The sequence below is a fragment of the Phocoena phocoena genome, chromosome 7 (genome assembly GCF_963924675.1).
Source record: "Phocoena phocoena chromosome 7, mPhoPho1.1, whole genome shotgun sequence".
Taxonomy (NCBI): domain Eukaryota; kingdom Metazoa; phylum Chordata; class Mammalia; order Artiodactyla; family Phocoenidae; genus Phocoena; species Phocoena phocoena.
In genome coordinates this window covers 110,269,213-110,281,283 of record NC_089225.1, presented here as the reverse complement: position 1 = coordinate 110,281,283, position 12,071 = coordinate 110,269,213, and the positions used below count along the sequence as shown (strand labels likewise).

At 55.0% G+C, this 12,071-nt stretch overlaps 1 protein-coding gene across 3 annotated transcripts in view; it reads right to left on the bottom strand.

Moving 5' to 3' along the window:
- AGAP1 (ArfGAP with GTPase domain, ankyrin repeat and PH domain 1) overlaps positions 1 to 6,970 on the bottom strand; it is a 549,941-nt gene extending 542,971 nt beyond the window's left edge. For all 3 annotated transcript variants that reach the window (XM_065880907.1, XM_065880908.1, XM_065880909.1), the window contains exon 1: positions 6,808 to 6,970. In XM_065880907.1, the coding sequence (XP_065736979.1) occupies positions 6,808 to 6,970 (163 nt within the window). The remainder of the gene's footprint in view (positions 1 to 6,807) is intronic.
- Between the last annotated feature and the right edge of the window lie 5,101 nt (positions 6,971 to 12,071).

The window sequence follows — 12,071 nt, the reverse complement described above, 5'->3', positions numbered from 1 at the left end:
GTGTGAAATCTGCAAAGGAGCCCCTGGTTTAACAAAAACACCAGTCTGTTCGCAGAGAGCTCAGGGCGGCCACCTGTTCAGGGCCGGTGGCGAGTCCTGATTAGCAGTGGGGGAAACAGTATCAGAGCGATGACAGCCCCCGCTCGGGCCCTGGGCCCAACCCTCCAGCCTATATTTAGTCTGCTCGTCGTGGAAACGTCCCAACCTCGCACACACACAAGCTCTCTGGCTGGCTGCTCAAAGGGTCCAGTAACAAATCTCTTCTGCTGGGGCAGGTACCTTCTCTCCTTCCCTCCCTGGCCGCCACATGCAACCAAGGCGGCCCCTCCCGCCGGGTCAGTCGTGGGCAGAGAGCACAGGGAGGTGAAGGGATGGGGCCCACCGCGACGCCAGCCCTGCCCCCGGATGGGTCATCACCGCGACCCGCTGTGCAGGCTTCCACACCACAAGATGGGAGCCAACGGGACTCAGCCTCGGAGCCCCGCGGCTCCCGGAAGGACGGGGCTCAGGGCAGCACACACCGGGCCTGGTGCTCAGAACCTGAGGAAAATCACAGATGCCGCAGAGATCACAGATGAACATCTGCAGAGTTCATTTTCCTTCTCAGAGAAAGGTACTTAACGAAGGGTAGGAATTACGTGGCTAAGCACCAGATCAGAACCCCCAACCCTGGATTTTCAAAATAACTAAGCCTGATCCGCTTTGCCAAACTCCATCACTTAGGCGAAGGCCTCAAAGAACCTGGAGTGTTGGGCGGGGGGGAGAGGGGTGGGGGACACGGGTTTGCTGGAACGTGGAGAAACAAGAGACGGACAAATCGGTAGTTCCAACGAGCCAGAGCCAGACGCACCAACTGGAAACGCCTGCAGGGTGCGCAGGAAAAAAGGTGCAAAATAAGAGAGTTTAGTCTGAACAAAATAAAAAGTCAGTTTGAGACCCCAAAACACCCAACAACAACAACAACAGAGGTGGTAGTAACAGGGCTCCAGGTTCTGCTGTGAAGCTTCCTGCAGCTGCCAGGGCTGCTTCTCCCTTCTGAGTCACTTCCACCGGGCACCCCACACAGCCTTCTTAAGCTGCTCGTAACACACAGCTCTCCTGTTTAGAAACGCTCTTTTAGCTGCATAACAAGTGAATACGGGAGAGGCCCTCTTAAACACACAGGGGGCTACGCTAAGGATCCCAGCAAGGGAAGCCCACAGAACCCAGGACCGGGATTCACAGTCTCCCTCCCTAAGGGATGCCCTTGGCAATGTCCACCACCCACCAGCCACGCTCCTCGCAGGGCACTCGGCATCAGCACCGTGGAAGCAGAGTGAACCTGGACTTGAACCCATTCGAACCTAGGCTTCGGGGCCTCCTCCACTGTGTTTAAGCTGTGTCACCAGAAGCAACGCCCTGGGCTCTTGGCCCCCGCCTGTCACCCACAGGGAAGGACAAGAGGACGCCCCTCCGCTGACTGAAAGCACTGCGCAGAGCCCTGGCCCAGGGAAGATGCCCGGTCCGCCGCCGGAGCTCCGCCCCCTCCCCGGCCATGCTTCTCAAAGTGCCGTCCCTGGACTGACAACACCAGCATCCTCTGGAAACCTGTCGAAAGCACATTCTCAGGCCTGCTCCAAACCTACGGAACCAGAAACTCTGGGGGCAGGGCCAGCAACCTGTTTTCCCAAGCCCTCCATGTGATTCGATTGCGCCCTTAACTTCGAGGACCAAGGCTCTCTGCGTTCCACTGAGGATGCTACATGACGTCAGCCACCCAGCCTGTCACTCATCCATCCCTATCAATGGTATCGATTCTGGGTCTGAAATTCACTTCCACCCAGGAGGAAGAAACACCACCCTTTTGCCGAGAGCCAGGTTGAAAAAGTTGCCAGGATCAAGCAAGCACGTCTTTTGCTTCCCCTACGTGCACTAGAGAAAACTTCATTTCCACCCAAACACACACGGCATTTACTTGCCACCCAGGCTAATCCACCAGACCCCAAAACACCCCGGCCCTGACACCTGTGCTCTGGTGACAACTAGCCAAACACCGTCACTTCGGCCAGAGGATCAATATTGTTCAGGTCACCAGCAAGGAGCATAAGGACCCAAACGCCAGAGAAAACGCGAGCCCCCCCCCCCCAAGTCACCCGCTCAACAAACAATTCCCGGGCGTCCTCCAAGGGCCAGACACGACGCTCGGCATCACCGCGGAGATGGAACACAAGCGCGACCTGATTTTCCTCACAGGACCCCCAGTCCTTGCTGGGAGCTGGGGCCTGGGACAGACAGGGAAGATGCGGACTTCAGCCAGGCTGAAGGGACGCCCAGAATCCGGAAGGGTCGGAGACCGTTAAGGTATGAAATTTAACCTGGAAATGATGGACTGCCACCCGAGAATTATCTTGAAGGAGGAGACTGTGACACTCGTATCAATAACGAAAAGGCCCCATATTTACAACTTGTATTAAGCCTGCAAGATTACGAACGTAGTCAAGCGTGTCCAGGAAGGGTTATGCTCATTCACGGCTGGAAGAAGGGATTTGTTCCTTAAACATACACACCTACCCCAACCAGATGAAACAAATTCTTCTAGGCAAACAAACTCTTACAGAAGTTTTGCCGAGGTAAGCCACCACACAGAGAACGTAAGACTTTCCGTTAGTGGCAGCATCCACAAGCCCTTCCTGTCTTGGGTAAAGGGGACACGTGCTTGGGATGGTTTGTACATTCAGCCTGTGGGAACTATGAGTAACCAGGAGCTTCATTCCTAGCTCAGAAAGGGCTAGACAGCCAGCGATGAGGTTGACCAGCCCAGCCCATCTCTTTCCAGCAAGTTCCCTACCCTTTCTGGGTCTCCAAGGTGGCATCTGTGTCACTGGATCATCAGAAGATGGACTGAGATGACGGAGGTCAAGCACTGGGCACTCTGCTGCCCACAGGTGCTCAACAGAGCTGCTGCACCATGGGATGAAAGGGGCTCCCCGCCCCATCTTCCCAGGTTCCCCAAATGCTGGGGCTCGGCCCTTCAAAGCCCCTGTGTAAGTGCCCTGACCAGGGATGGCAGGCAGAGTTCTCTTGAGAGGACTGGGCCACTGTGACCTCTCCAAGCCCTCCCAGGAAGCCACGCAAACCACCGGTGGGGGCCAGTGGGGAACTCGGTTCCCCCCTCCCCGAGCAGCTGCTTGGTGAGTGTGGAGGCATGAATGCTGGTTAGGGGCTCGACCACGGCCCAGCGTATCATTTGCATCACGGTTCTGCGGCAGGCAAGCTGAATTACAAGGTGCAATGGCTAACAGAGGCTTTACCTGTACTAGAAGAACAAGCTTCATTTAACAAGAAAGACAGCTGACTCATTCACCTCAACTCCATCAACCCCAGGTGGGCTTTTTAAAGGAGAACTGGAGCGGGGACCCTAGGCGAGATGCTTGCTCACCCAGGAGGCAGGCTGGTTCCCGTTCATTTCCGGGCACGGAGAACATCCAGGGTGCTGGCCACACCCCCGGGGGACAGCCCAGAAATCTGACCAGGTCAATCTGAAAACAACAGGCAATGCTTCCTTAAACTCCAGAGATTGGAGGGAAAAAAATAAACCTCTCAAAGTCCGAAGTAAAGATTTGAAAAAACACTTTTCTTTTTTTTTTGGCAAGGTGATGTTTTAAAACAGGACTGAGAACTAAATCACATTCCCCGTACCTTCAAACAGGGTCACAGACCCATTCAGATTTGGGGATCTTGGTGAGCTCTTTCGACTAAAATATATACAGTTCGGCTCATCATTAAGAGATTTTCCAGTCCAGACCCTCTTGGAATCACTTTGAAATAAGCATTAGCTGAAACATCCTCCCCTTTGACAAGCCCACTCCTCACTCCAACAGCCTACGATTCCTGAAAGACTCGGGAAAACGGGGAAATTTTACGTAAATTACGGCACAAATGCTGGAACCTCACGCCGATGTGATACATCGTATCTCTGAAATTGCTTCCTAACGTTGAAAAGTGCTCACTTTATGCTAATCAGGTAGTTTTGTAAGTATGACGCCAACTTTGCTTAGGGCCACACAGAGGCAGGAAAAATGCCTAGCTGCATCTCCTCCAAAATGCAGGCAATTTTCTGTTTGTTGAGACGAGCGATGTTTAAACCATTTGTTATGACGTGCATATACTTTCCTGATTGGAAACGGTCTTATATTTTAAAATTCAGAGAGGTTTACGTTTTGCTACTGTACCATCCTCACCTGCAAGGTTCACAGGCAGGGGCAGATCTGCGTGCGTTTCTTAGAGGTACTGTGATCCTCTGGGCGCACACTCAGTTACAGCGCGGAGTTAAACGCGTCTGCAGTCTCCGTACCCCACGGCAATGCTCTCCTGCTCGGTGTGAGTGAAGAACCCATATCCTACACAATTGCACAAAACTGTTTCTCGCATGCTTCTCTCCTCACAGGAAAAATGTCATCCTGCCACAGCTGAGCTATCTTCTCAATTTCCAAAACATCAGTGATGTAGATATAAATCACAACCGTATCTTAAAATTGTAGTGTGTGAGAACATTTCATTATAACAAATGAACTTATATTTCATTAGGAGGGGCAGTGGAAGGTGCTTTGGGGGGCTGCGGACCTAGGTTCAAAGGATCCTTTGGTTCAGACCCGACTTTGACCTCAGTCAAACGTTCAGGAGGTCATTATCCTTCCCCGAATGAAGCTGGCCCACGTTCTCTCACAGGGTTGGTACAGCCCCCCATCGAGCTTATGAACGCAAGAGAATGCTTGCTAAAGTTCTATACAAGTAAAAAGTGGTATAGTTGTTAATAATAATGCAAAGACCAGAATCATATTTGAACCATTCTTAAGCCTCATTAAATTAACCTCAGCCCTGACACAATATAAACATTCTTTTTTCTAACAAAAAAAGAACAGCATTGCCGAAGTCCCAAGCAGGATTCATCACTGATTCTGCGTCTTATTAATGGTAACAAGGTGTCCAGCCAAGGGGCCTAAAGTCTGACATAGTACAGGTAGACAGCAAGCTACCGGAAACCACCATCTAGGAACCACACAATGTTTGGGTTATTTTAGAAAAGAAGGAAAAGAAAAGAAAAATGAAACCACATCCTCTTGCTAGAAAGTCAAAATGCTTTGCGAGGGGTGCCCGAGACCCCAGAACTGGGCTTCACGGTGGGGAATGAAAACGAGGCAGCATGAATCACAGTCAGCTAGAGGTCTCTGCGCAGAGACTAGGTGCTCTCAGCCAGGAGCTTTCAGTGCTAGTCACCAGCTTTCAAAGTGTTTCGTCAGACTCCTAGGATGCTGCCAGAGAGCTGCGGAGAGACAGCGGAAACAGGCACGGGAGCCCGTCACTTGGGTGGCCACGGAGCCAGAGCCCCGGCTCTGGAGGGACGTTTCTGCAAGCTCACCCAGCATCAGCAGCCGTGTGCCGGTCCCGCGGCCTCCCGCAAGTCTCGTCAGAGCCACGCTGCAGCCTCTGCCTCTCGAGGAATCTGGAAGCATCTTAAACTGCCAACAGGGCGGCCAGGTGCTCTGAGAGCCAGGCCCACATAAGGCTGGAGGACTGTTCACATCCTCCCCGGAATTAGCAAGTCCCCTATGGATACAGGCGGCCAATCAGCAGCCTGGCTGGGATGCTGTTCAAGTCCATAGGGCTGCCAGATGCCAAGAGGATCAGCCCCACCACACCCACCTTCTCCACCTAACTGGTCAAGCGTCAAACCAAGACACTCTGGGGTGAGCAGTTCAGGCAGCACGGCGCCAAAGCAACGCTCTCCTGAGGCCAGTGCCCCCTCACCTGCAGACGGAGGGGAGCTGGGCGATGCCTGCGGCTGGGCTCCCGACACACTCCTGCCAGGCCTTAGAACCTTCTCAGTGTTCCTCAACTGTGGCCAGAGGGGCTTTTGGTTTGGACAGTTCTATGTTATGGACAACCCACCCTTCAGTTCTTTTACCATCATTGACCAATGGCAGTGAGAAGGGAAGCAAGGGAACAAACCGGAAGCCGAATAGCAGAGAAATAAGAGCCATGGTAAACCCGAGAAAACACAGGCCCAGGAGAGGCAGAACTCGCCTGAACGGCTCCGGAGGATCACTGCCTCGCCTGACTCGCAGGAAGGGTGGGTGGCCTCCCAGTGCCAGGTGTGTGAAAGTGAGACCCCCCAGGGAGGGTTCTTCTGATGTGACCCAGGACTTTTGGTAGAAAAACACGCCATAGAGGAAGCCAGCTTCTGCACAGGGGCAGGCAGACCAGCATCGGGACACGATGCAGCCTGCAGCGGGGGCTGGCTCTCCGCTCCGGCTAAGGTCAGCTCTCTCCACTGTGCCCCCGAAATGGCCAAAGACACCAAAGGGGTTGGCCCTGCCCGCTTAAGCACGCCAGCCAGAGCCTCGCCCCCAGAAGCAACACTTCTCAAAAGACCTCTTCAACGTCCAGCAAGACGCTCGGCCCCAGCCTGGTAACCTGTCGCGGTCCGGTGGCGCCAAGCCCTCCGGCTGCCCCGGGGCTTGGGCTGGGTCACTCGGGTGGCCCAGGACGCGGCCACACGGAGCCACTTTCTCACCGGAGACTCTACTGCCCATTAGCACATTATCGCCGGCGATCCATCTTCGCCGGCAGAGCTGGCGGCGCGCTCGCCCAGCCCTCGGCCTCCGCCTCCGCTCTCGCCCGGCCTTGCGGGGTGAGACGCACCGCAGTGCCCACTCGGCGGGGCAGCCGCGTGCCACGGCCCGGCGCGTGTGTACACACGCACGCACACACACGCGCGCCCCCGCTCCCCCGCGCCTTCCAGAAGCCCCGCGGAGGCCCGGCCCTCACCTTCGATGGCGATGACGTGCTCCCGGATCTGGTTCTGCAGCACCGGCTCCTCCACGCGCTCCAGCAGCTCGTAGATGGAGTAGATGTTGGGGTGGACCGACTCGAAGCGCTGGATCTCGGCCCGGATGGCAGCCGAGTTGGCCAGCTGCTGCTGGTAGTTCATGGTGCAGGCACCGCGCCCGGAGCCGCGCGCCCCCCGCCGCCGCCGCCGCCCCGCGCCCCGGGGCCCGCGGGCCGCCGAGCCCGGGGCGCCGCAGCCCCCGGGGAGCCGGGCCCGCCGGCGGCGGGCGGAGGAGGCGCGAGAAGAAAGGAGCAGGCGGAGCAGGCGCGGGGCCGGCCCGCCGACTCAGTTCATGGCCGGGACGCGCGGCCGGCGGGCGGGCGGGCGAGCGAGCGGGCCCCGGCGCCCCGGGTCAGCGGGCCCCCATGGAGCGCCGCGGCGGGCGCGGCCGGCCCCGGAGGAGGCTCGCTCGGGCGCCTTCCTGCGCCGCAGCCGCCTTCCACCCCTAGGCGCTGCCCCGCCGAGCAGCCATTAAAGCCCAGGCAGCCGCCGCGCTCTGAGCGCCGGGGCCGAGGGCCGGCCCCCGGGCAGCGGCCGCGCCGCTCGGGGCGCCCGGCCGCGGCGTGGGTCCGCGCGCTGCGTGCTGCGCCGCCCGGCGCGCCGGGGCCCCTGCGCCGAGCCCGCCGTGCGCCGCCCGCCGAGCCGGGACCGAGCCGCAGGCGCCTTGCAAGCCCCGGAGCCCGCGCCGAGCGCCACTCGCCGCCTGCCCGGCCGGCCCCCTCCCTGGCACGCAGGGCTCCGGCCCACGTCGGCCCCGCCTCCGCCTGCGCCCCGCCCGCCCGCGCGCTTGCCGCTTGCCGCTCGCGGCCCGCCGCCCGCCGCCGCTGCGTCCTCCCCGGCGCTTCCCAGCGCGCCGGATCCCGGGGAATTGCGCCAGGCTCCGCCCCGCGCCTGCCCCTAGGCTTCCTGGGACTTGTAGTCCACGCCGCGCCGCGTCGGCGCCCCGCCGGGACCGCGGGGAGGAGGCGCGCACGACGCCCGGGGCCCCAGTGCGGCCGGGGCCCCGGGGGCGAGGGGCCGGGCTGACAGGCTCGCAGACCCGCGACGCGGCCGGGCCCCTGCCCCAGCCTCTCCACGAGTGTCTGCGCTGCCCCGCGGCTGTCCCGCCGTCTCGGGACCCGGGAGGCCGTGCACGACCCCGCCCGCGTTTTTGTTTGTTTCTGGGCGGCTGGTTAGAGGAGCTTCTGCGACTCACCGTGTCCCCCGACCGCACTTTGTTGCTTCCCCTCCCCCCAGCCCCAGTTTTCACTTGCTGTCTCCTTTTGCGAAAGTGACACGAGTGCTTCCTCTAAATAAACTAAATTTCTTCCCGAAGGCGAAGAGCCTCCTTAGCCGTGGCGGCATGGATATTCACACTCCAGGAGTGAAGTTTAGACGAGGACACGAGGTGCTGTGAAATACCACGGAGGCTCCCTAGGCATCCTTTTCCTTTAAAATTAAAAAAAAAAAACAAATACAAAAAACCAAGCAAACTGAGATGTGGGTCCCCAGCCTGTTCACCCACCCCAATCCCCGCGTAAGCACAGCGCCCGGGACCCCGCGGAGCCTGACTGCGCTGCAGCAGTGGGCCCAGCGCGCGCAGGAGGCTAATCCCGCAGGTTCGAGGCAAACCGGATAGTGAGTTGCAGATGTGCTGAGTACCGGCGCCAAGTTTGTGCGCACTGGCCTGGTCCCTGCCCCCACCCATCCAAGTGACCTTTTGGAAACGCGAGTCTGCTGCCCTGGCATCCCTGATCAAAGCCAGCTGAGTCTTCACCTGGTTCATGTGCAGCCTGCGTGTGGCTTACTCACCCTGGCGTCCAGCCTCCTTGGGTTACACTTTGGGTTCACAGTTCCCCCAGACAAATGTGCCGACCATCTTCAGCACTCTGAGCCCTTGCTCATGCCTTCCTCCCTATCCCCAATCCCAGCAGGGTCCCTGATGCCTGAGGCAGAGTTCCAGGCTCCCTCTGTGATATGCCTCTGGCTTTGCTCTCATCCTACCTAAATGTAGTAACTGAGATGCCGACAATGTGCCCTCATCTTACTTAACGTCTCAGCAGTCACTGGTTGCTCCCCTCCTTGAACCCTTCTCCTGGCTGCTGGGATAACATGATCACCAGGCTTTCCCACTACCTTCGCAGCTTCTCAGTCCGGTTTGTGATCCCCTCTTACTCCTGTAACCTTTAAATATGGAGAGCCCCCGGGGCTCATCTCCGGGTCTCTTTTCTATAAGCGGGGAATCTCTGTCTTCTGGGTGTGAATATCATATACAGGTTAATGAACCTCAAATTCATATCTCTAGCCCAGACCTCAACCCTAAATCACAAATTCATATCCAACCGCTTCCTCAGCATCCCTTGGATGCCCGCTGACAACTGAAATCTAACATGTCTCAGACTGAACTCTTGTTATGCCCTCTTTTCTGCTCCTCCTGAAATCTTCTCTGTTCCCTGTTATAGGCAACTTCAGGCCTCCTTTTGCTCAGGCCAACAACCATTCTTGATGCCTCTCTCCCCCATACCCCAAATAGTGTCAGCTCTACCTCCCCAAGATCCAGAATCTCACAGCTTCTCACCAACCCTGCTGCCACCAACCTACTAAAGTCACGATCATCTTGCCTCTGGGTTATTGCTAGGAAATTGATCTAGCAATTGATCTCCTTGCTTCTTATCTTGTGCCCTTACAGTCTGTTCTCAAGAAGGCAGCCCTGGTGACCCTTATAAAACCCAAGTTAGGTCACGTTAAGCCTCTGCTCAAAACTCTCCCGTGACTCCTGTCCCATTCAGAGTAAAATTCAGCTCTTTGCTGTGGTCTCCAAAGCCATACACACACTAGAGCCTATCAAGAGCTGTGCGGGGTGTGATGGTTCCCCCTACGTAAGCTAACAAGGTAGCCTGCCAAAGACAGAGACCTCTGGGTCAGAAACAAAGGACTTTATTATTCATAGCAATCGCAGTAGCTAGAGGATCAGCATTTTCATGAGCTGGTAGTTAACGGAGCCCCAGTTCCCAGAGGGCCAAGAGGTCCAGATGTGCATATAGTGGATTGACCTATAGGAGGGGAACCCTGAGCTTAGAGAACCCCAATCTTTTATATGGGCAGTAAGCATTCTGCCCTATAACTGTGACAGGAAACCCTATCTTCATCCCCCAAGGCTGTTTGCTCTACAAAAGTTCTTGAAAAGGTAGTTCAGAAGAAAGGCGGTCAAAGCCACAACTACTGAACCCGTGTGCCACAACTACTGAAGCCCGTGCACTCTAGGGCCTGCGTGCCACAACTACTGAGCCCGCATACTGCAACTACTGAAGCCTGCATGCCTAGAGCCCATGCTCCACAACAAGAGAAGGCACCACAATGAGAAGCCCGTGCACTACAACAAAGAGTAGCCCCTGCTTGCCGCAACTAGAGAAAGCCCGCGCGCAGCAACGAAGACCCAACGCAGCCAAAAAGAGTTTTTAAAAAGAACAAAGGCAGTCCATGCCTCTTCACTCAGACATGAAGAAGTGCAAGAGACCTAGGGAGGATTATCTCCCCCAGCTCCTTGGTACACCTCCCACCACAGCATCTGTCCTTCTTCCCCATTCTCCCCTCTTTAAGCCACGCTGCCTGGCCTCCTTGCTGCTACTTAAATATACCCGGCACACACCCGACTCATGTATTTGCACATGGTGTTTCCTCCGTCAGGACTGCTCTTCCCCCAGCAATTTCAGCAGCTCCATCATTTCCTTCACACATTACTCCAAAGCCACCTTCTCCGTGAGGCCTCTTCTGACATCCTGTCTAAAATGGCATCCCTCTTCACCAACACTTCACGTCTTCCTTCTTTGCTGTGGCAGGAAAAATCATGGCCCCCAAACATGCCCACATCCTAATCCCTGAAACCTATAACTATGTTATCTTACATGGCAAAGGGGCTTTGCAGATGCAGTGAAGTCAATGATGTTGAGATGATTATCCTGGACTCTCTGGGTGGGTCCAATGTAATCACAAGGGGTCTTATAAGAGGGAAGGCATCAGGGTCAGAGTCAGAGAAGGAGCTATGAGGATAGATGCAGGGATGAGAGGGAGAGAGAGAAGTTGGAAAATGCTACACTGCTGGCTTTGAAGATAGAAGGATGGGAGGATGAGCCAAAGAGAATAGGTGGCCTTTAGAAGCTGGAAAAGGCAAGAAAATGGATTCTCTCCTAGAGGTTACAGAAGGAATCCAGTCCTATCAACTCATTTCTGACTTGTGACCTCCAGAACTGTAAGATAATAAATTTGTGTTGTTTACAACACTATGTTTGTGCTAATTTGTTACAACAACAATAGGAACTTAATACACTTGCTTAAATGTTTTCTTAGCACTCATCCCCATCTGATACAGTACATACATTACTTAGTTATCTTGGGTGTGTTCTGTGTCCCAACCAGAATATAAACTCTATGAGGGCCAGGATTTCCATCTGCTTTATTCCTTGTTCTAGCTCCAGCACCTATAAGTGCCTGACACATAGTAGGTGCCCAATAAATGCTTATCAAATTAATGGCTTCTCCCATTAAATTGTAATTTCCATGAAGACAAGGACCAACTCTCTTCTGCACAGTCCTTGGTCACTGTAGGGGCAATGAATATTCAACAAGTTAACTGATGAAAAATAGTAAATATCTCTCCTAAGGTAAGGGCTCCCCTCCCATCATACCGGGCACATAGTAGGTGTTCAATAAATATTAGCTGAATTGAAATGAAAGTTAGTTTTTCTAGTGACATGAGACCCAGTGGCATTTACAAGGAGGTTACTGGAGATTCATCTTTTGTGAAAACAGCCAAGAATTCGGGCCTATTTTGATATGATAGTCCTTCCAAGGACTTTAATTTGCGAGTGAAAACTTTACTATGAGAGCAAGCTGGCTCTCAAAGTAGTGAATTTCTCCTGTCACCGGAGTATCAAGGAAAAGCCTGAAAACCATCCCATTCATTCATTTGTTCATTCTCTCATTTATTAATTCAAAAGATCTTCTTTGATCACCTACTCTGTCCTAGACAGGGTGCTACATTCTAGAAACAGAAAGACAGAAAAGATGATGCCTGCCCTTAGAGAGCCTCCATTCCAGGGGACTGTCTGTAGAAGAGGCATTGCTTTTGGGGTTCAATTTCTGAATCCAACTCAGAGATTGTGAACAGAGAGTGAGAATAGTTATAAATGAAGGTGGCCGTGAACCGCCCCCTCCCCAACACACA